The sequence below is a fragment of the Ctenocephalides felis genome, unplaced genomic scaffold (assembly GCF_003426905.1).
Source record: "Ctenocephalides felis isolate EL2017-DRISC unplaced genomic scaffold, ASM342690v1 CF-g0.4_SCAFFOLD_03571, whole genome shotgun sequence".
Lineage (NCBI taxonomy): Eukaryota > Metazoa > Arthropoda > Insecta > Siphonaptera > Pulicidae > Ctenocephalides > Ctenocephalides felis.
In genome coordinates this window covers 53,236,279-53,261,890 of record NW_020539725.1, presented here as the reverse complement: position 1 = coordinate 53,261,890, position 25,612 = coordinate 53,236,279, and the positions used below count along the sequence as shown (strand labels likewise).

At 27.6% G+C, this 25,612-nt stretch overlaps 2 protein-coding genes and 1 non-coding gene across 3 annotated transcripts; all 3 read left to right on the top strand.

Annotated features, from left to right (window-relative positions):
• Nucleotides 1-302: 302 nt before the first annotated feature.
• LOC113386893 (anoctamin-10-like) lies at nucleotides 303-17,520 on the top strand. Its single transcript, XM_026624651.1, has 13 exons — nucleotides 303-458; nucleotides 1,288-1,422; nucleotides 1,837-2,063; nucleotides 3,114-3,280; nucleotides 3,519-3,694; nucleotides 4,118-4,276; nucleotides 10,328-10,547; nucleotides 12,097-12,317; nucleotides 12,387-12,519; nucleotides 14,083-14,294; nucleotides 14,791-14,859; nucleotides 16,210-16,395; nucleotides 17,412-17,520. The coding sequence occupies exons 1-13, from the start codon at nucleotides 405-407 to the stop codon at nucleotides 17,499-17,501; spliced, it is 2,049 nt and encodes a 682-aa protein (XP_026480436.1). The 5' UTR covers nucleotides 303-404; the 3' UTR covers nucleotides 17,502-17,520.
• Nucleotides 6,605-6,816, top strand: LOC113387078. The gene has a single exon (XR_003368047.1). It is a non-coding gene; the product is annotated as a small nucleolar RNA U3 (small nucleolar RNA).
• A 5,454-nt stretch (nucleotides 17,521-22,974) lies between the features above and the next one.
• LOC113386894 (tubulin beta-1 chain-like) lies at nucleotides 22,975-25,102 on the top strand. Its single transcript, XM_026624652.1, has 2 exons — nucleotides 22,975-23,145; nucleotides 23,573-25,102. The coding sequence occupies exons 1-2, from the start codon at nucleotides 23,089-23,091 to the stop codon at nucleotides 24,857-24,859; spliced, it is 1,344 nt and encodes a 447-aa protein (XP_026480437.1). The 5' UTR covers nucleotides 22,975-23,088; the 3' UTR covers nucleotides 24,860-25,102.
• The last annotated feature ends 510 nt before the right edge of the window (nucleotides 25,103-25,612 follow it).

The window sequence follows — 25,612 nt, the reverse complement described above, 5'->3', positions numbered from 1 at the left end:
CATCTGATTATGTGCAAACAAAATAATACATAATTAAATTAGTCACTCGAAAATTATTCACATTCAAAGAGCAATAGTAATATTATAGCAATATAAAATGATTTATATCTTCTGATAATATTGTGATAAAGATTTGCGTCTATTCATGTATCATATCATTTAATTGCACAAATATTTAGGTATGTTTGCGTTATTCATATATTATCATATAGGTGGCAAGCTGTTAGAACACGTCGATTTATTGACAAGACCGTTACATACTCAAAAACATTCTAGCTGATGAAACATATTATGGACATTTAGATTGTAATAATGCCAATGCAAGTTGGCAAAATGAAAATGAAGTGATTGATCACCAATAAAAAGAAATTTTAATATTAAAGGATAATAAGCCTTTCAATAAAATGGATAGTAATCATGATAACAGTGATAATGGTGAGGAACATGTCAATCATCAAGTAAGTAATAATAATAATCTTTATATAGTTTATAACGCATAAATATAAATACTTTGTACAAAATGTAAGAGATCATAATTTTTTCTTCATTATTGTCTTTATTTTTTTAAATTTATTTTTATCCTTTTCATCTTGTACACTTTCTACTACTTTTTGAAACATTGTATGTATAGTATACTTATGGATTTATTTTTTCAAATTATTTTTTAATTTGAGAAATTTATTTCTAGCTTCTAGTTTGATATAATATTTACTAAGTTTATATTCATTATTTTTATTACACAACAATTTATTTTATTTCTTTTGTGTTCTTTTCTGATAAGCACTTGCTTGAAATAATGACACACATACAGGGTCGAAACATACAAAATACATATACAAGTATTTATAATTTATTCATTTTGACAACTTGGCTAAAAAAATCTATATACGCTTTTACTATCATTTAGTCGTAGTTTTCCAGTCTGGAGTAATGAATTTCTCCATATATTACTTCAGATATAATTTGTCTTCTTTGTTATTATTGCTGAATTAGAAATATTAATTAGAATTTTATATATTTTTGGGCTCACACTATTGGTTTGTGACTTTTCATTTTTTATTGCTTTTGGAAAATTCTATTTGTTTATTCTATGTTATAAGAATTCTTTATTGATTTCTATTGCAATATCTATTTTATCATATTTCTAAATACCAAAGCTCTTCATGATTCAGCAGTTAATTTTAAATTTAGTCCTCCTTTAATATAAATTAAATTTTCAATTGATTTTTAATAAATCTGATTTTATTTCTATTCACAATTCTTAATTATTTTATTGAATTTTTGCAGACTTATATCGTCATAGAATTTGCAAAAACAATTAGAAACAAAACTTTGTTATGGATTGTGGACAAAATTGTAGCAAAACGCCGACATGGAGGCGCTGAACTTTTGCTTAGGAAGCAGCCTCATGAACATGATCAGGTTTGACTTTTGACCTAACATTGAATTAGATCTAATAGATTATATAAAATTTTTACATTGCTATGAATATTTTTTTGAAGTTGATGGTGGATCTGCCTTATCAAAAAATATAATTCTCTTTCATATTTGCAAATATCCCATTGCAATATAATTTTTATTTTGTCTGTATGTATATGGACGTTATGTATTTAATAAAAGCGCTGATGTGAGAAAACAAACATAGAACGTTGATACATGTTTGATATAATATTTTAAGCAATTTCATTATGTCCAATGAAATTTGCATATATTATAGAAAATACTTTCAAATTATGTAAAGACATTATCATATATTTATTATCATTATTATTTATTATTACTATTAATTATCATTTATTATTATTTATTTATTTATTATCATTATCATTTATTTAGGGTATCATATTTCACATTTCGGCCTCCAAAATAAGGCTTTTAGAAGGTGCCGAAGAAATGGCGCTTCTTAAGCCCGATCTAGCTGGAAATATACGTGAATTTGATCTGGAACATATAGAAGACTTTCTTCCAGACAAGGCTGGTCCAGAACAATTACTTACTACATCAGAAATGCAAAGCATTGTTTGGCGAGAACTAATTAATATGAAAGCCCAGGCAGATGAAAAGTTGAGTCGATTCATATAATATTTAATTATTTATAATTAAATATTATAATAGTTATTAACTAGTACTAGTAATATAATATTTTTCATTTAAATTCAACTACGAAAACTTTTTTAAAAGAAAGTTGAATAATAGAATAATTTGAAACAAAAGAACAATAGAAAAATTTGAAACAAAAGAAATTGTTTGTTCTGATGTAGTAATCATTTATAATTAAATATGATAATAGTAATTAACTAGTATAAGTAATATAATATTTTTCATTTAAATTCAACTTCGAAAACTTTTTTAAAAGAAAGTTGAACAATAAAAAAATTTGAAACAAAAGAAATTGTAACTACATACATATAAAAAACAAAAGAAAACGTATTCAATTTAAACAAAAAATACTAATTAATCAATTTAAGAGAAACAAAATTGAAATTAATTATTGTCTGATTCTAATGAGTGCTTGATTGCTGTGATCTTAAAATTGGTTGAATGTTTGCTGAACACCTTTTCTTTGAAAATAAAATATTTTTTTTTGTCTTGTAACCACCTGTGCTACAATAATATAATAGTTTTAATTAGTAAGTACAGTTGCAGTAGTAGTTCTTCAGTACAAAATTCTTGGTTTGCCAGGCTAGCAAATCATTTATATCAGTTGCCTCCAATTTTTGATAATTTATGCTATTTTTCTGGTCCTAGATTCTAAAGGCAAAAACATTTAAATCAAAATCTTAAAATAATACCTACCTTGTAATTAGAAATAGCTAAACTAACATTGCATCAACATGCATTCATTGTCATTCCTCTGGATCATGATCAAAAAAGTAAATGGTCTATGATATCAGTTTGATATGCTGCCAAAATTAAACTCAATGTAATAACAATAAGTTTTAGCTAACTTTTATGGGATAAAAATTTTAATATATGTATTTAAAATTACATTTAATTCGAAATATCAGCAATTTATATGATTTAATTCGTCTATTAAATGATTTTTAATTTGTGCAGATTTAATTTATTTGAATATATTATTTGAATTTTGACTCTTATTCATATCATTTCAGGTCATTGCCAGGATACGCCGAGGTACAACTATATCATGGACAGTCAATAATACAATTGTTAGAAAATTTAGAATTAATAGAACGTATTCATCCATTACACGATAAAGAAAATTTAAAGAAGCTCGGGAAAGAATGGTATTGGGCATTACTGAAAAGGCAACCAATTGGTAAATTATTTTATATCATATCATATTTATGGTGAATAGTATTTGAAATTAATAGTTTAGCAAGTGGAATATTTATTAGAGCAATAGAGTTGCATACATTTCCAGGCTCATTTAATACTCATAACTGGCGCAATTTTTATTCATTTATAATAGTCAATCAGTATAATTCATACTTTTATTTTTTTCGCATGTTAAATTAATGTTCCTAATTATAATTATGATTTTTATCCTTTTTTAGCCGAAATCAGAGAGTATTTTGGAGAAGCTGTTGCCCTCTATTTCAATTTTTTGGGCTTTTACACTACTGCCTTAATAATACCAATGACTTTAGGATTTTTACAGCTGATTGTATCTCAAGAAACCCTGGCATTCTTTTGCGTTTTTAATGTTATTTGGGTCACTGTATTTTTAGAGGTAATTTATTTATTTTTAGTTAAAATATGTAATAATCATTCAAAAATAATTCTTGAAATAATTAAAGAAATTGAAACATATAATAAAACTAGAAGAAAATGTATACAAGTTTATTATAATATGCCAAAGGTTTATCAGTAACTAGCTACATCTCGATTTATATTAGCTAGATTTATATCTTTAAAAACTAATAACACCAATTGTTTGTTTGGTAAAATGAACGATATCATCGTTAAATTTTTTACCACTAACTTTATTTTAATTTTTCATGGTATGATCACTCATAAGAACAAAATAGTTGAGCAAATATAAAATCCGAAAGTCGAGACTTAGCTAATAGGCATAGATAAATTAAGAACATTTGGATTTATTTATTTCTTATTATTAGCTGTAATTAATTGATATGTATTTCTTACAACCTAGTTATGGAAAAGAAGATGTAGTGAGTTGGCTTTTAACTGGGGTACAATTAATATGACAAGTCTTGATGAACCACGTCCAAACTATCATGGAACAATGGGAATAGATGCTGTTAGTGGAAAAGTTCAGCCACAGTACCCCAGATGGAAAACTAATATGAAGGTAATATTATATTTATTAACTAAACTATTACAATGACCAAATAACGAAATATCTAGTGTTACAATTTATCTTGGGTCAAGGGTGTGACGCTTTCTGAGAGGTCAATTTTATAAAACTTTTATACATATTTTTAACTTTTTTATACATTTTTAACTTTCTTTCATACAATATATATATATATATATATATATATATATATATATATAAATATATATATATGAGCCGCTCAGTGCACACATCGATTAACTCCTATAAAACAAAAAGTTGAGAAACGCGATGATGTGTGCACTGAGCGGCTCATATATATATATAGATATATATATATATGACGCCTGTGGTTTAGATTAAATTTTTTGCATAATACATAAAATAATTTTAGAGCTGAAGTAAGCATTTAGTTCTTTTTAGAACTATTTATTTTACTATCTTATAAAAAAAGTACTTACAAAAAATTAAAGTTTTAGTGCCTATATTGATAATGTAGTAAATTAAATATGCATATACATGTTTCAAATAGTATAAAAATATTTTAGAAGTATATATATATATATATATATATATATATATATATATTAGGGTGGTCCTTAAAATGATCATTTTCGAATTTCCTTGCTCCCAGGGGCTCAAATGGTTCCAAATTGATAAAAAACAACCCTCTGAAAGTTTTAGCTCTTAATATTAACGTTTAGATAGAGCGCAATTCCATCAAAGTTTTGTATGGAAATAGCATGAAAATTTTTTCAAAAATTTAAAAAATGTTTTTTAGATGTAATTTAGCAAACAAATGAATGAATAAAACTCAATCATTTGTTGCTAAGTCATACCTAAAACATTTTTTTTTAATTTTCAAAATTTTTTCCATGCTCTTTCCATACAAACTTTGATGGAATTGCGCTCTATCTAAACGTTAATATTAAGAGCTAAAACTTTCAGAGAATTGTTTTTTATCAATTTGGAACCATTTGAGCCCCTGGGAGCAAGGAAATTCGAAAATGACCATTTTAAGGACCACCCTAATATATATATATTTACATAATACATAAAGAGAAATGAGTAAATTTTCTCATATCCAGAAACCTTACATTAATGAGAACACAAAAAAAATTTATATTTTGTTCAAACATTTTTACTCACGGATGATATATCTTAGGTTTATTTTTGTTTTTATGTTTTTTTAATGATAATCGGACTTGTAATCTAATCAAACACAAGAAATTGTGTCATACATGACAACGCTTATGAACCGATTAGAATGAAAAACATTCAACTCCTATTGATAAAGAGACGTGCTGACGTTTTTGGCCAAGGCAGGTCCAGCCATTTTGAAGATAGGGGGTGAAAAGTGCCAAAAATGGCAATTTATTTGTATTAACAAAATGAAAAACTGAATAAATTTTTGGGAAGGCGGGTTGAGCGATTTCGGAGATCCAACAAAAAAGTAAAAAAATGTCATTTGGGGGTCAAAAATGATCATCTACATAAGCACACCACATTTAAGCTTAAATTAGGTAAGAATCTCGGAATTCGAGATACCCACATGTAAGTCTGTAAATACTTGTATATTGACACTAAAAAGTTGTCTCAAAACCTACATATGGTAGGGTGTACCTACATATGGTAGGTACACCCTACAGAGTTACAGCTGGACTTTATTTATTATAGAAATTTTCAAAATAGCACAAATTTTATTTACATTTCTATGAGCTCTGTATCGAGATCTATAAGGCTACGCAGCGCGCTTGCTTTGAAAAATAAAAATTTTGAAAAAAAAATTTGAATACAAAAAAAAAAATAAAATTTTTCAAAAAATGGCCATTTTTCAAAAATTTCTAAATTATCAAAAATCTAAGTTGTTCAGTTTAAAGCTTTTAAAACGTTTAAATTACGGTACAGGAAGTTCCTGCAATTTGCTGAAATTAAATTAACACATATTTATTTCTGTAAATTTATTCACAGAATTAACAGAATTGACAAAATTACAGAATTAATTTAAAAGTATTAGAAGCTTTACTGAAGAAATTAGATTTTTGAGAATTTAGAAATTTTTGAAAAAATTGCCCTTTTGTGAAAATTTTGATTTTTTTTGCATTCAAAATTTTTTTTATAGAATATATTTTATGAAATATATTTATTTTCAATGTGACTATATATATATAGTCACATTAAAAAGTTTGAGAAACATTCACTTGAGAAACTCTGGTCGCACTTCCCGTGCTTTCAAGACATACTCACAGATACCACTAACGTGGTACGGTGCGTGATATCACATTGATCGCCGCACAATGCTGAACAGATATTGTTAGGCACCGTCAGTTGCCTCCGTTCGGCAAGATCATACTTCACAGGATCATTTCTGTAGTGTGTCTTCACAATCTCTTCACTCAAACGTGGAGTTGATGCGACCTCGACGATGAGTCGTAGCGTCGTACCCTGAGCGTGAGAAAGGCGTTCGAACTTCATTTGGAGTTTGATCGTCATCGATGACCGTTCGCCAAAACCCTCGTGGATTTTGGTTATGGGTGTGATGTTTTCTGAGAGGTCAATTTTATAAAACATTTTATACATTTTTAACTTTCTTTCGTAAATATATTATAGAACGTGTTTTTTATTTTATAATTTTTTTTATTTTATATTTTATATTATTTAAAGTATCAAACAAGTGGGCTTAAGGCAAATTCTTGTAATATATTCAAAATAGTAGATTTTTTGAGAATTTTGAATGTTTTTAGCATTTTGAAAAAAAAATGGTTAAACTTTTGATTTTTGAAAACTTTGTAATTTCTTGAAAGTTTTTGATACCCATTCATATCGGTTGATTAAAATTATAGACAATTTTCGACCGCCGATTGGCTTATACTTAGACAAATATAAATTGCTTTTTATGAAATTTGAGGATCTCAAATAATTTGACATATTAAGTATTAAATTTCGTTAAATTGTTATATGTATTATGTAGAAATGGTAGAAACTCCGTTTGGCCCTTGGCCAATTGTCGCCGAATATATATATATTACACACTATAGGCGGGCCCCGTAAAATTACGCTCTGCGAGGACTGTTGCTTATCGGCGGGCAAGGTATTATTACGCTTTGAATAGACTAACTTTAAAAGCGAGTCAAAATACTTTTATCTGATCGGTTTGCATATGATATTGAAAGAATAGCTGATACTTTTCTCTAGATTCAATTGATTTACGTATTGAAAGACTTTTAGAATAAGAATAAAGACAAGAAACAATATGTTTTATCCTCAAGTTTCTTTTCATTCAAGCTACTCGCAATTTGTTTTGTAGATAAATATGCAGAATTTACAACAATAAAAAGGTGTTCAATATATATTTTATCAAATATTTTAGTTATTAGTCAGATTTGTATAGTTCAACTCTTTTTTACATTGTTATTTGCAATAATGAAATAATGGCATCGGATAGCAATAGAAAAGTTTGCGCCAATAATTTATCACACATTGGAAGTGATTTTTATATTACTAGTATTTCATCCCAGAAGACGTAGAGTTTTACCGATTATTTCCAGAGAAATAATAACAATGAAATAATGACAATGAAGAAGTGGAGTGGAATTTGACAATCCTCCAATTATTGAATCATTTTCAGGTCAATGTTGCGTTGTTTTGAAACCAAATAGTTTAATTGAAGTGGTTCAGCTATTTTTGCTATTCGGGTCCCAGCACCTCTTCATAAGGGGTGATTTTTTCCATAAATTTCACGTATGTAAAAAGTGGTTTATATATCTACTGTACGTTAAATTTTTAACTTTCCGTAGGTTAGTTTTAACTAACCTGTATATAGTAATGGGCGGAAAATCAAGAATGAAAATTTTTCCATTTTTCTACGGTTTTTAGGGTCTGAACTATTTGGCATACCTCAGAAAAAATAGATGTCTGTGTTTTTGGTGGCCGCATTTTTTCGTTCACGTTTTCGGGCGCGCGGATCAACCGATTTGAATGGTTCAAAAAACATTCGATTCCTATTGATAGGGAGATGTGCTCATTAGTTTTTGGCAATCGCAGGTCCAGCCGTTACGGAGATACAGAGCAAAAAGTGCAGAAAATAGAAATCGAGTTTTTGAGAGAACGGAGCATCCGATTTGAATGATCTAAAAAACATTAAATTAGTAATGATTGGGAGAAGTGATGATTAGTTTTTGGCAAAGGCAGGTTCAGCCATTTCAAAGATACGGAGCTAAATGTACACAAAATGGCAGTTTTTGAGAGAAACAAGCATACGAATTGATTGATTCAAAAAGCATTCTGATTGTGTTGACATAACAATTGCTTTAGGAAAAAAATATTTCATTCAATACTCAATATTCCTCGAACATCTCGTTATGGTACAGGAAGTTTCAGCAATTTGCCTTAAGGCACGATGCCATACGCCACTAGTTTTTGTTAGTTTTATGTTTAATTATGCATTAATTAAATAATTTTTTTATAGTTCAAAACAACCAGACGTTTTTTTTTAAAAAAAAGAGTTATAAAAAAATATGTTCAATGTGACAGGCAGTTGTGTTCATGCGAGGCGACGGAAAGAGCACTCGTGCCGAGCAAGCGATTTGCCCGCTACACATATCAGTTTGGTCTGACGAGTATTTTTACGGGGCCCGCCTATAGTGTACTATACTCATGAAAAACATATAATATAGCATTATATGTTTTATTGTAGGAAATTTGTGTGTTTCTCAAATAATTTGATATTAGTATTATATTCCATTAAATTGTTATTTATTTGATGTATAATAACTAAGGTGACCATACGTCCCCGGATTTCCATTTTGTCGCGAGTTTTTTAAAAGCATTATTTGTACCAGATTTAGATCTTTATTCCCGGATTGTCCTGGTTTTTCGAAAATGAACAGGCAAATTAACAAAAATTATGAAAACAAACGAACTATTTCTATTAGTTTCTATTAAGTGCTATTTTTTTCAAATTAATTAATAATATTATTGAATATTATACATAATAATTTTATACAAGCGTAAAAAATAGAGATCGATATAAGACAATAAAATATCATAGATAAAAAAGCATTGCATATAATCGAATAATGAAGTTCTTACTGGAAGTCCGCAATTCTTATTAAAAAAGATTCATATCAAAAACTATTTTTTATTGTGTTTGGTAATTTGGTTTAATTAATTAATTGGTAATCATATACCTACAAAATGCATTTTATAGACTTTTAGAATAATGAGAAATACATAGAGTGTTAAATCAGAAAAATATCGAAAAACCCAATTTGCAAATTACTGAATTAAATATTTCCAATTATTTTAAATCCTTCGATATGAAACCATATTAATAACCACAATAATAAATAAAAATAGGAAAAGATGTGAGTGTATAATTGTAATTCTAGTTATCGAAAACGGAATACACCAATTTTAGGACTTTAAAAGTGATTTGATAAATCATAATTGATGTATACATATATAAAAGTTTATATATATATATATATATATATATATATTGTTTAAATTATTTTTGCATAATGATCGAGTTTGATTATTTTTTTACTTATTATTTTAATTATTTCAATTATTTGCATAAATAAATCATCAACCACTTGCATTACTTTTATTTTATAACCTCTTTTTTTCAATGTTTTACAGCAATATGGTTTATAAACACTTCTTCATGTTTTATATAATTTTAACTATGATATTTTATTTAATGCTCTTTAAATATTAATTTTTAAATATTTTTACTTTGCACATTAGTGTCTGAAAGGTCTATTTTACTTATAAATGTATTTTGATACTAATGCATGATATTTATCATAATAATAACATATGTTATTTATTCGTAAATAATAGTTAAATAATAATTGTCGACTATATTTAGTTATAAAAGATTAATTATAGTGGTCAATTATATATTTCTCAATAAAATGTTAGTATATTTTTTATTTCTCAAGATTAAATTACAATCTGTTTTTCAATATCAAAAACATTTAATAATTATAATGACTAAAAGTTAAACAAAAATAGAAATTACTGATTACCCAAGAGTCAACATTTTAAAAAAAATTTCAGTTATATTGTGTTTCCTTGCCTATCGTGATACTCTGCCTTCTTGGTGCTTTCTGGGTAATGTTGCTGTCCTTCTGGTTTGAAGATACATTAAGAACCCAACAGACGGATTCTACTGGTTTTGGTGCTTATGTTATTTTACTACCCGGTATTGTTTATACAGGAATTGTTTACATCAGCAACCTGTACTACAGGAAGATTGCGACGCAACTTACAGAATGGGGTAATGCATAATAAATGCTAATGATACATAAATGATAAATCTTTACTTATTTGTGCACAATTAGTGTTAGAACAAAATATCGAGTACTGAGTAAATATCGATACTTTGCGGTCGATAGTGAGTACTTTTGCCATCGATTTTTTAGCTCGATCTATTTTCCAATATCGATTCTTTTCGTCGATAGTACTCAAAAAGAATCGACAACGTAATCTATGAACACCACTCATCGACCAACTATTAACACCACTCATTGCAAATGCAATACAATAGTCTCTCTAGGTGGTCGTAGCTGTTCAAAGAATTGTCCAAAAACGATCCCTCAGGGTCATCAGTCTCAAAAACCCAAAATGAATATGACCACACTAATAAATAAAGATGTTTATTTATTACTCTGTAAAATGAAACGGATTTTAAAGTACCTTAAATGTTTTATAAAAACATATTCAACAAATAAAGTATGATTATTTCAAATAATAATATTCATCAATTTCAATATATTAGTATTTTGCGTTTACTATATTTTAATTCTTTTTTACGCAAAATACTAATACATAGAAATTGATGAATATTATTATTTGAAATAATTATATTTCGTTTTTTTACGCAAAATACTAATATATAGAAATTGATGAATATTATTATTTGAAATAATTATATTTCGATTCTTTTTTACGCAAAATACTAATATATATAGAAATTGATGAATATTATTATTTGAAATAATTATATTTCGATTCTTTTTTAACGCAAAATACTCATGTTTTGAAATTTTTGAATTTCAACATGCAAACATATGGGTTTGAGTTTCTCGGAACCATTTAAACTTTAAATCCCATCGCTCCGAAGAGATGCTTCTCTACAAGTGTCGAAGATAATATATCTTGACCGTCATTTAACTGAATGCTTTCCAAAGAGGTTTTTTAAAGTTGCTAAAATTATTCATACAAAAATATTCAACAATTATAAAATATTATTTTACTTAAAAATATTAAAAATATTATTGTGCTTAAAAATACTTAAAAAGTATTGCTTTTTGAATATAGTATCAGACTATTATATTGTTTTAATCAAAAATACTCAACTATTATAACTTATCTTTTTTTTGAAAAATTATAGAATTTGAAAGTAGTATTGAAAAATTGCTGTTAAAATTTTACAATATTGAAAATGATTCTGATTTAACACATCAGATACAAGCAATAGAATTCATTCTAATATTGTGATATGATATTTAACGAGTTTTAGATCTTTCTTGCATTTATGTTTGATTTTTATGAAAAGTACTCAAAATTCGATATTGAGTACTATCGATACTTTCGCCACGATATTTTTTTGGCATCGATATTTTGATTAGATACTTTTCAAAGTACTCAATATCGATCTTTTGCCTCGATACTTCTAACACTATGCACAATACGACTCACAATACTATTGAATTAGCTAAACAAATAAAATTTAACATATTTATGGTTTCACTTTCAACAATTGAACTTTATTATTTACCTTTTTTATAAAAATTGCTTACAAAATTTAGAATTTATTTATTAAGAAAATCACAGGACTCAGTCCCAGTTCGATCGACACCGAGTATTAAAATTGATGCTGTTTGAGTTCATCAACAATTTTATGTCTTTGTTCTACATCGCGTTCTGGTTGAGAGATTTGGATTTGCTTCGGCAGCAATTAGCTACCATGTTAATTATTCTGCAAGCGTTCAGTCACTTGGAAGAAGCTGCTTTACCGCTCACGTTTAGATGGTGCCATCATAAGGTAATAAATAATAGATTGATTTAACAGTTTTTTGGATGTTTTTTGGTAATTTCAATGTCATTCTTACAGATATCGGATCTTATAAACTGGCAAGCAAGTAAATACGTATCTTTGAAAACAAAAGAGGAAATTATACCATTATTACCAGGTGTGGAAGAATTGCAAAGTGATGATCCTGTTGTACAACAGGCAAACGAAGAAGGTACATGTGAATTATAATTTACCTTATTTTAGACTATGGGATATTTTAGACTATGGGATAATATCGGAATTTTTTTTCAAAATTAAGTTATCCGAAAATACTACACAACTTATATTGCTTATTTTTTTAGTTTTACAAGCTGTTATGAACGATGCCTATTTATAAATTTATTATTTTTACAAATGCTATTAGTAATTAGGCAGTCCAATGATTGTTCTTACTAATTGTTTTTGAGATTAATATTACATTTACTTTACAATTATGAAAATATGTTTTGGAACAAAAATAATTTTAAACTGATTTTCCAATTTTTATGTTTGGAATTTTATTAACACTATATCAGTCGAATTTTTTACTGGGTTCGTTATGAATCTATTTAAGTTTACTATTATACGTTACCAATATGATAAGATAAGAACTCTTTAAAGTAAATATGATAAATGCTTTTCAGGTTATCGCCATTCGATATTTTTCAATATTCTCACATATAACCAACACAACTAAACTGCAATTTTAATTACAATAAAGTCTACAATTGAGACTTTTACCAATAGTAACATTTTGCAAAATTTAGTCCTTAAGGGGGTATTCTAGTGTAGAAATTCAAAAAAATCAATTTTTTTTTATTTTATATTTTCAAAGTTTAACTATCTAAGAATATAGGTACAAGAAGGTTTTTGAAAATTTGAATTATTTTCGGAGATATAGGCATTTTCCTGACTCGGTCTTCATACTGGTTTTGGTTTCACGCAAAACTTTAAATGCGTTTTTCTCAGAACAGACTTTTTCAGTACTGTTGACACGATTTCTCAAGTTTTAATCGACCGATTCAATTGAAATGTTCACAGAGTCTTGTTTATAAACCTATTTACAGCCTAAACATGGATTATCCAAATTCCAATTTTTACTATTTTTAAAAAAATCGAGGAACTCAAAAAACAGTAAAAAAAACATTTTTTTTCCAACAGTCGTTAATTTGTAAAAAAAAAAAAATATTTTTACTCATCGCTAGTTCGGGCGATTGCGACATCATTGTAGATTAATAATACTTTTCTTTTTTGCATTTCCGATGGCTGAGAGGGCTGAAATCATGTCAAGACTGAAGTACCAATTTTTTGAGACCACCCACTTCATCAGCTGCCAGTTTTTACAATTTTCAACTTTTTTACTTTTTAACTTTTGTTTTGTATTTTAATAATATTAATAAACAAGTCGTAAAAATGGATAGTAAAATCATTCATTGCTTTCTTTTACGACACTTTAAAAATGTCCTTTAAAAACCACCCACTTCATCAGCCGCCAGTTTTTACAATTCTCAACTTTTTTACTTTTGTTTTGTATTTTAATAATATTAATAAACAAGTGGTAAAAAAATGGATAGTAAAAACATTCATTGCTTTCTTTTACGACACTTTAAAAATGTCCTAAAATTCATCGCTCTACACTAGAATACCCCCTTGACAATATTATTATACTTGACCTCAGATTGAAATTTACATAATACAAAAAATTATCTAGTGATATATCATGCTGTTGATTTAACGAATATGTATTTTGTTATAGGGGAAATGGATGATTACACAGGAACATATGATGATTACTTAGAATTGTTCGTCCAATTTGGTTACGTTGTACTATTTTCCTCCGCATATCCTTTGGCCGCCTTCTGGGCAGTCGTCAATAATGTGCTCGAAATTAGGGCAGATGCCTTCAAACTTTGCACAGTATTCAGAAGACCGATGGCAAAAAGAGTTAAAGACATTGGTGCATGGCAGGTGATAAAAGAAATACTAATTGTAAAAAATACTATAACAATAGTATAGTAGAAATATGAAATCATGAAATAATACAATATATATTAATATATTATTATTACTGCGATGTACAATATATTACACATACGTAACAGCAATATACGGTATGGAATACAATGAGTTCATAAATATATTTTTCTTTATATACATAAATGGCTAATGACCGTATCCATACAAACCGAGCGTCAATACATATTATTATGACTCCTCTGTTTCATGATGTCATCGTATTTTTAAATTGCTTTCTAAATAAGTAGATGTATCTAATGCAGCATCTATTTTTGTACAAACCACAAAGTATATGAAACGGTTGCTCATAACGTTTAATTGGAATATTATACGTGTATATATATACGTGTATATATATATATATATATATATATATATATATATTATATATATTTCAAATTTATGTGTAAAATAAATTTTTTTTATTACAAAAATTCATTTCTTACAGGTGGCGTTTGAGGCTTTAGGTGCAATTTCTATTGTAACAAATTGTGGGCTTCTTTGTATATCACCACAGGTATGTTTCACAGAAACGTGAGTAATTTTACTTCAAATGTAAATTCAATAAAGCATTTCATTGTTGCTAAATAATTATCAGAAGTGAGACTTCTATACACTCATCAGTACTAGACTATAGCCATATTTATATTTGTTTATCTATGACTATAGCAAAAGCTTTATCTATTACATAAAATAAAGAATATTAAATAATAATATATATTACAGAGATTAGAGAATATTGAATAATAATATCTATTACAGAGAATATAAATATTAATTAATAATAATGATAATAATAAAGTTGATATAGATATTGATATCATGGTTAAAAATAACTATGATTCGATATCGATAGTGATAACATTAGCGCCAATATCAAGGTAACTACTGGTTTACATAATAATAATAAAATTTTACTGCGCTCGTGTTAAAAATAAATACAATATAAATGCACATATAAAGAAAATTTTGTTACAATAAATACTCAAGAGTTATTGATACAATAGGTTCATTCTTTTACAAATCGTACGGATTTGGGGAAAAATAAAATGTCACATTTTAAAATTGTCTGAATTTTTTTTCAGATATTATACAAAAAATCATTTGACACGTATTTCAGGATTTTGCTGAATTTTATGTTACTTCAACAAAATGATGTTACAGATATTTTTTCACTGTCTTTGAACAGCATATAAAATCAGATCAAAGAGTTCTTTAATATAGCTCTATAAGTTGCTTCTTCTCAAACACGTCACTTTCTAGAAGGCAACCTATAGGTTGTCCCATCTATTTGACTTATTTATATAACGTATTACAAGGCAACCCAATGGGTTCACTATATTTTAAGATATTGCATCAATTCACATGGCCGGAGCAAGCTATTTTCACGTGGTAACATATTAGGATCTATATTTTTAAGTAAAAGTAAATATCACTACTACGTAATATCAGGCTGTCCGAAATGCAAATTTGAACCTGCTACTCGTGATTTTCAAAGCAGGACGCGTACCAGGACCTAATATGAATTAAAAATTAAAAATCACAAATACGAGCGTTCAGATTTTTTAAGGGATTGTTTAAATATATGGATATGGGTGAATACGCCTTCCTCAAAAGTACCTACATTTAATCAAAGAATATACTGCATCCAATTATATCATCTGTTGTGCTTACGGTTTGTAAGATCCTGAAAGATAGATAAATTAAGGAAAATTAAAATCAACATCAATTAATAGATTATTACATTAACAAATTCATGTTCTACACATTTCCGATAATAAAGCTACACCCACTTTTACTGTTCGGGTGCGATAAACAGAAATGCTGTTTAATAAAAGCCATTCTTATCGTTTTTATTGTTCTACAGATGGCACGTATTCGCACAGGTCTAAATATGAGCCCAGTCGAATGGTTGTTATTTTTCGTGGGCTTGGAACATTGTTTACTGGGAATCAAACACATTTTGCACCGAGCCATTCCTGACAAACCAGAGTGGGTGCGAGTGGCGTTGGCTAAACGACAGTACGAATCCCAAAGAGCACTAAAAAATGAGGTAATAAAAAAAATGTTATAGTTATTTTCCAAATGAGACAATACTTCATTATTAACTTTCCTTAGAGTCCATTAATCACTTGAGGTTTTTAGGGAAAGTGGGGTGGGGGGGTAGGTTGACAAAAAGTCACAAAATATCACGTGGAGGAGGGAGGGTCTTGTAAGATTTTTAACCTGAATTTAAAAAAAAAATTCAAACATTTTCAAAAAAAATTAAAAAAATTACAATTATTTCTCGTAACTAAAAATACACGTGTAGACAAAATACAGGTTGAGGAGGGGGGTTAATCTTATTATTAAATAATACCACGTATCAATAGTATTATTATTAAATAATACCACGTATCACTAAGTTGGAGGGTAAACCAAAAATCCTTAAGAATTGATCACGTGATTAATGGACGCCCCCTAATCGCAAAAAATCGAAAATGACCAATTTCGTATATTTTTACATTTCCTCAGAACATTTTCGCATACATTAGAAAATATTGATATATATGTGTATGTGTGTGTGTGTGAATATGTATGTGTGTATATGTATGTGTGTATGTGTGTATGTATATGCGAATACAATTTCTCGCCGACGATTTCGAGAACAAGGATTAACCGATTTGAATGATTAAAAAAACATTTGATTCATATTGATAAGTAGACGTGCTGATTAGTAAAAAAAAGTGCCAAAAATGGTAAATCAGCTTTTGAAATAACACAAAAAAACCTTTTACTATGAAGAACTGATTAAATTTTTTGGAAGGTAGGTTTAGGGGTTTCGGAAATCTAATAAAAAAGTATAACAAAATTCCATTTTGTGGTCGCGTGCAGACTTTTCCTTTCCATTATTAACATTTTCTTTGTTATATCAGTTAAAACGCTGAACCACGATCAAAAACTTGTGTGAATATCAAAACACGCACATGCTAAATTTTATTTTATAACAGAAAATTAATAATATCATAATGATAAATGATACATAAATGCAAATTAGGCAATTTCAAACTGGATCCTCAATTATTACAGAGACGTCAGAAATCGCAAAGAATTTTAACGCGACGTTTCAAGACCGTACATGGCAGACCAGGTCAAAAGCACAAAAATGACTTTCAATAAAGTATTTGTAGAGTATGTAGAACTATTGTTGTTATTTATTTATGAAGTTAAATTATTTTCTCATAAAATATAAAATTGTTAAAATGTTGATAATCGTTTTATTAATTTACAGTACAAGCACTATAATGGATCATTCACATGTACAAAAATATTTCATATGTATAATGGAAATTTTGGAATATTGCAGCAAATGTACATTTTATATTAAGGGGCCGTTCAAGTATTACGTAAGCACTATAGGGGGCGGGAGGGTTATTGATTTGCTTATTTTGCTTATTTTGGGTAAGAAATTTGCTTAATTTTGCTGACAAAGGGAAGGGGGGGGGGTAAATAATTGTAATAAATCTGCTTACGTAACACTTGAACGATCCCTAACCAGAAATTTTTAAATTTATATCTTTGGTTTTATGTTGATTTCGTCGACAACTGGATTTGCACTATCGTCGGGCTGGTCCAAACAGCAGGAGTGGCAGCATTCTTTTGGATCAATTTGCAAATCCTTGGACTCATTTTCTGGCAAAATAGGTGCACTTTGCACAGAGAGGACATTCTAGATAAAAACGGTATGAATATTGATATTAATTATTTATTATCAATTGCAATATATTTTCAGTATGTTTTATGAAACCTACAAATATTCTCAGTATGTTTTATGAAACCTACAAATAATGCCTCAGGTTTAGATTATATTTGTAGATTTAAACAAAGGGCATTAAAATTATTCTTTCCGCAATTAAACGATGAAATAACCGTGAAAAGCATTTATTTCATTCTGCATAAAGAGGTATATTATTAATTACAAATGCAATTTTGAAACCGATATATAGATCCTTATGGAGATTATTTATTACATTATTAATTCATGGTAAAAAATTATATTTTTTTCAAAATATTGCTTTTATATTGTATGATAATTTTTCAAATCGACATAGACACAACTCTTGTATCATGAATGAAAAAATATTAAAACCTCGTATGGAATTATTTCAAATAAGCATGCTTCATAAAAAGCAAATATTGTTATTACACGTTTTCAAAAATTGCAGTAGATAATTCTGTTCCCAGTATTCAAAATGCAGATTTCAATGTAATTTATATAAAAATATAATAAGTATTACAAATTTTTATTTATAAAATATATAAAATTTTAATTAGCACTTTAAAGATTAAGAAAAAATTATTAAAAATCATTTCAAGACAAATATTTTTTTAACTATTATTTTTTTTACTAACTTACCAATACAAGTCCGATGACTACAAGATACACAATGAGTTTCATTTTTACAAAATTAGTATTGAACAGTTAGAAATTTCAAATTATAAGAGTGTTCTCAATTGAAGCACTGATTTGTACTATTGCCAGTTTCAAATCCGATTTGATATATATACCTTCATATTGGCCCGCTGTTTTGAAAGTATTTCTCTAGTTAAAAAAACAATTATTAATTACCTTAGGACTAACTATAAACAAAAAACAAAATAATTCATCTATAACGAAAATTATTGATAACGAAATATAATTATATCACATGTGGAATGTTATCAAGAAATTTATTTTCAAATGTTGTTTAGAAATAATGATCGTTATCAAATATCAACATTGCCCAAGATTTTCTTCATCGGCGTCACTAAATATTCATATCGGTATAAAAGGCCTAAGAACATGAACGAATTTAATTAGTGTGCTGTAGGCATCAGTTCAAATATAATTAAAAGCTAAAACCAAATCAAGTAAAGCAAGTATGAAGCTGTCTTTTGTTCTTTTCTTTTTTACCATCTTATTGGTAAGTAAAAGTTGACTATTTTGAATAGTAGTTCAAGAAATCCTAGTTCAACTTTCAACATTATCCTAATTCCCTTGCAAGTTGTTACCAATTAGTAAAAAGTCCTAATCCTTCCTTCTACATTAATTGGTGAAGTATCCTTATTTCCCGATTTGTTCTCAAATCATCACTAACCACTAAGTTCACATCAATCATTTAACACTATTTGTTAAAGCAAATTATTTTTTCAACTTCATCTCAAATTATCACAACTTACCAAGAAGTTCTGATCTATATTTTCACACTAATTGATAAAGTATCCTCATCTCCGTTTGCTTTCAAATCATCAGAAATGATCAAGAAGAAGGTCATTGAAGATTTTTTAGCACCTTATTGTTTTATTTCGTCTTAAATCATCATCTATTATCAAGAAGTTCTATTCAATCATTTATCATTGATTGGTAAAATATCCATATTTCTCAATTAATTCTCAAATTATCACCAATGATCAAGAAGTCCTCATCTATCTTTTAACTTCATTTGATGAATATCCTCATTTTTCCATTTTTTCTCAAATAATCACCAATTATGAAGAAATCCTTTCTTCGTGTTTTATTAATAATTAATTGATTAAGTAACCTTATTTCCTAATTTTGTTTGAAATTATCAACTGGTCATGAGATTCCATATATTAACTAGACTGATTAATTTTAATATTATATTTTTATTTAGGCAGTAATTAACCATCAATATCTCATTCATAAATAGCAGGGAAGAAAGACTATTATTCAATTTAGAAATGCAATAAATAACATTAATTATTTTCTGGAAATTATATCTTTTTGAAAATGGTTAATGGTTAATAATATATCAAATATTTTGTTCACTGTTAAAATTTAATGTAATTTATTTAATTAATTAATTATTAATTAATTCTCTTTGGGTTGATGAGATCTTATCTAACTCTACTACAACTACCATGGTTTGGCAATATATTTTTAATTGAATTAAATTAAAGTAAATTAATTGATGGTACTTAATTATTGATTGATTATTCTTCATCATAGGGAGCTTTGATGGTCCACAGTGCACCAATTGCTAACCAGGATCTCCAAGGCGGATCAGTTGATCCCAAAGAATGCTGCCACTCCTGCTGCTTAGAAGGAAATGATGATACTGCCAATGATCAACCTATTGATGATGATCTGAAGATATAAGTAAAATCTGGACGGAACAATCACTTTCATTTGAGTTATAATGGAGCACGAATGTTTAACTTATTGTCTATGATATTGATGATGTAATAAATAAATATAATGCAATAGATCTCATTCAAATTATGCGTTTTTTAATTTTGGTTCAAAAAATATGTATATAGAATAATTCCGTAGTTGATAATACAGCTATTTTTTTGGTTTTAAACTTAAGTATCAAACTATGTAGAATGGCTTAAAACAAAGTTTATATCTCTTTTATTTCTATTATTAATTCTACTGCTAGGAGCATAACATATAACATAACTTGAATCTTTAAAAATGATTCAAGTGTGAAATTGATCATATCTAACAATAGTAAGTATTTTGACCTTTGATTTTGTAAGACACTGTGCGTTATTTACTCAAGGTCTCTTAGCGGTAGAATCTGAATTAAATAATTCTGATTGGATTAACTTATATAACATTTTACAAAATATTATAAAAGTATTAAAATATGCTATACTATATTAGCGGTATTAGTATTATTTTAATAGAACCTCAGGCAAATTGCCAAAACCTTTATCTCAAACTAGAATTATATTGCAAAAAGTCATACATTACTTCTGAAACTTTTTTTTTGATAATTTTGGAAAATTTAAAAGTCACCAAATTTTTGCTGAGAATTTAAAATAAATATAATGGTCGAGAAATCGATTTTTTGTAAAGAAAGATATAATTTTAAATTATATTAAAATAAAAAAGTGATATTGTAAAAAAATGAATGAATCTGAACTTTATATATATGGGATATACTGGAAATTATTTTATAAGTAAATTTAGAGTTTTTAATTTCTGTATCATTAAATATATGATTTAAAATGAATAAATTTGTGTGAATTTTAAAAGTAAATTACAAATATTTTTGTATAGTGAAACAGACCTATTTTTTTTTAAAAAAAAGGATAAGATGTTTTAACCATTAAATTAATTTTTTTACATCTTGAAACCTCTCAATTATGTAAAATATCAAAGTTCACAAGTTTATAATATATAAATTAATAAGAATTTTGATATACAACTAATACAAAATTTATAATAGTCTAAAGATTGATTTTTTCAAAAAAATGTATAATTTTGAAAATTGGAAATATAGAAATTATTTACAAATTTAGAAAAATTAAAAAAAGTAAGATTGTAAAAAATAATAATTATGAACTTTTTATATATCGGACATACTGAAAATTATTTGGAAGGTAAATTTAGAATTTTTAATGTCACAGAGTATTTGATGTAATGTGTATAATTAAATATTATAATTGAAATAAATAAATTTGAGTGAATTTCATAAGTAAATTATAATTATTTTTATATACTGAAACGTACCTATTTTTTTTTTACAAAAACCATAAGATCTTTTTTACATCTTGAAACCCTAAATTATGTAAAATATCAATATTAATAAACATTTTGATATTACATACTCAAACTGATGATACAAAACCAAAAATACGGGAAAATAATATATATTTATAATATATTAATATATACTACAAATTATATATAATTATAAAATATATTTTATAAGTAAATTTTTAATTTTCAATGTCACAGAGTATTTTATGTAATGTGGATAATTAAAAATATGCATTGAAATAAATAAATTTGTGTAAATTTTATTGGTAAAATAAAAATATATGATATAATACTGATATACTGATATAACAGACCTACTTTTTTTAAAAAAAACGATAAGATATTTTGGCTATAAAATGAAAATTTTCACATCTAGGAACATCTCAATTATGTAAAATATCAATATTTACTTTACAAGTTGCAAATATATAATTAATGAGAATTTCAATACTACAACTAAGATTTTGATACAAAATCTAAAAATTCGATAAAAATATAAAAAATTATTATATAATAATATATAAATTTATTATGATATATAATTATAATATAATTACTATATAATCAAAATATAAAATCATTATTAATTATAATGTAATTATTAAATACAAATTGCAAAAATCTGATGATTTTCTGAGGATCCCATTTAGGTTTTGTCCAGTAACTTTGAAATAACTGCTTTACTAAAGTAATGTGTTCTACCAGAATCACACAAAATTTATTAAATTGTTTTTATTTTAAATCCAAATCAGTTTAACATAATTTGTTAAAATTTTCAAAATGTCGGAAATAACATGTTTGTAACTTTCGCGTGTCGGAAATAACATGTTTCTAACGATCATGTGGTCTATAATAAATAATTTATATTAAAAACTTTTGATATGCAGTATATAATAATATTAAATAAATATTAAATATATTTACATGTTTCAAAGTCTATTTATTTCGTTCGATTCGAAGCGCAAAAACGCGTCGATGTATACGCGCACGTATCTCCCGCCACTAGTTGAATTCAGCTTTTAATGTTGGTACGTCGTGCAAGGCGTTGCCGGCGGCTTAATTTGCGTCACTTTTGGTCCATCTGACTCATTCATCGTTCATTTGCAAAGCAAATCGCAAACGAGTTTCAGAGCACAGCGGCTGCGCATCTGTTAAGCTCAACGGCTATAGTTTTTCAGTATTATAATTTGTATTAAGTCGAAGTAAATAACAAACATGAGGGAAATTGTACACATTCAAACCGGACAGTGCGGAAACCAAATTGGAGCTAAGGTAGGAAAATTTTTATATTATTTTTTATGTCGTACCAAGGCCGTAGGTAACTGACATCATCTTATGAAGTACTGTTATAAGTGTACACGTATGTTACAACAATTCATTTTCGTCGCTTGGTATCAAAATATTTTATTATTTACTGATGTTTAAACTTAATTTGCTTGTTCAAAAGTTTGTATTCAAACTGTATTTTTTTGACATTTTCTGGATTTTAAATCTCAATTGTTTTTTGTTTATTATTTGATTAGCACCATTAAGATAACCTATGAAATTATGACTAGTGTTTTATTTTCAAGGCCTTCACATATTATTAACAATTATTTTCAATGAGCACATAATTAAAGTAGCCACTATTGTCCACAAAATAATTAGTCCTTGAAAAAATTCTCAGAACATTAAAAATCAATTACTGATTATTTTATAGTTCTGGGAGATCATTTCTGATGAACATGGAATTGACCCAACTGGAGCTTATCTTGGAGATCATGAACTTCAATTAGAACGTATCAATGTTTATTACAATGAGGCTTCTGGTGGAAAATATGTTCCACGTGCCATTCTTGTGGATTTGGAACCTGGAACCATGGACTCCGTGCGTTCTGGACCATACGGTCAAATTTTTAGGCCAGACAATTTTGTTTTTGGACAAAGTGGTGCTGGTAACAACTGGGCTAAGGGACATTATACTGAAGGTGCTGAACTAGTCGACTCTGTTTTGGATGTTGTGCGTAAAGAAGCTGAATCTTGTGATTGTCTGCAAGGTTTCCAACTAACCCATTCTTTGGGTGGTGGTACTGGCTCTGGTATGGGAACACTATTGATTTCTAAGATTCGAGAGGAATACCCTGATAGGATAATGAATACTTACTCAGTTGTACCTTCACCTAAAGTATCAGACACTGTTGTAGAACCTTATAATGCCACCTTATCAGTACATCAATTAGTTGAAAACACTGATGAAACCTATTGTATTGATAACGAAGCATTGTATGATATTTGTTTCAGAACATTGAAACTTAGCACTCCAACATACGGAGACTTGAATCATTTAGTTTCTCTTACCATGTCTGGTGTCACCACCTGCCTTCGTTTCCCTGGTCAACTTAATGCTGATTTGAGAAAATTAGCTGTAAACATGGTTCCATTCCCACGTTTACATTTCTTCATGCCTGGCTTTGCACCGTTGACGGCAAGAGGTAGCCAGCAATATAGAGCCTTAACTGTACCTGAACTTACCCAACAAATGTTTGACGCCAAGAACATGATGGCTGCTTGTGATCCACGCCACGGAAGGTACTTGACTGTAGCCGCTGTGTTCAGAGGACGTATGTCAATGAAGGAAGTAGATGAACAAATGCTGAACATTCAAAACAAAAACAGCAGCTACTTTGTTGAATGGATTCCAAACAATGTTAAGACTGCCGTCTGTGACATTCCACCTAGAGGCTTGAAAATGGCTGCCACTTTCATTGGAAATTCCACTGCCATTCAAGAATTATTCAAACGTATTTCCGAACAATTCACTGCCATGTTCAGAAGAAAGGCTTTCTTGCATTGGTATACTGGTGAAGGTATGGATGAAATGGAATTCACTGAAGCCGAGAGTAACATGAATGATTTAGTTTCTGAATATCAACAATACCAAGAAGCCACTGTTGATGATGATGCTGAATTTGATGACGAACAAGAAGTTGAAGTTGATGAAAACTAATTTATTTCATTTATAAGTTACCAATTAAGACAGAGGAAATATAATATAAATGCAATTAAATTATTTTTGAATTTTTTGGAAGTTGTTTATACCTATAAATTTTTGTTTATATCTATAAACATGTGTATGTGCATACGCATGATGCTTTACATCATTCCTTAGAGCAATCAATGCATTAACAGGGCTTTAAATCTCAAATTGTTACACTTCGATTTTATATTTTAATAAAAAAGTTAACAAAAACCTGTATTTTAATAAAAAATGTAATTATAGGTTAGCATTTAAGTTATTTAAAAATTCCAATTTTTTTTCTAAAATAAAATATGTAAATATTTTATTTAAATTATAGTGTGGTTATGAGTAAAAACTTTCTTCCCATTGAAAATTAACAAGTATTAAGTTTTTAATTAAATAATAAATAAATTAAATAATCCTCTTTGAAAATTAAATATTTTTATTCATACAACTGACTGACTGATTTATCAAAAAATACTGCTATGAAAGTACGCAACTTTAAGATTTATGAATAACAATTATCTGATAGTGAATTACAATTTAAAAGTAATAACAAAATTTGGGAACCTAAAAATTATTAGATCGATATACGTGTATTTTACTTGTAAAGTATTTGTTTTATGTGAAATTAATAATAATATTAACAAGAAATAATTTACAAATATCAAAAGAAATTTATTTTCAATACATGTCTTTACATGTATCAAGGTCTTGACAATAATTTCCTGGCCGTGAGCT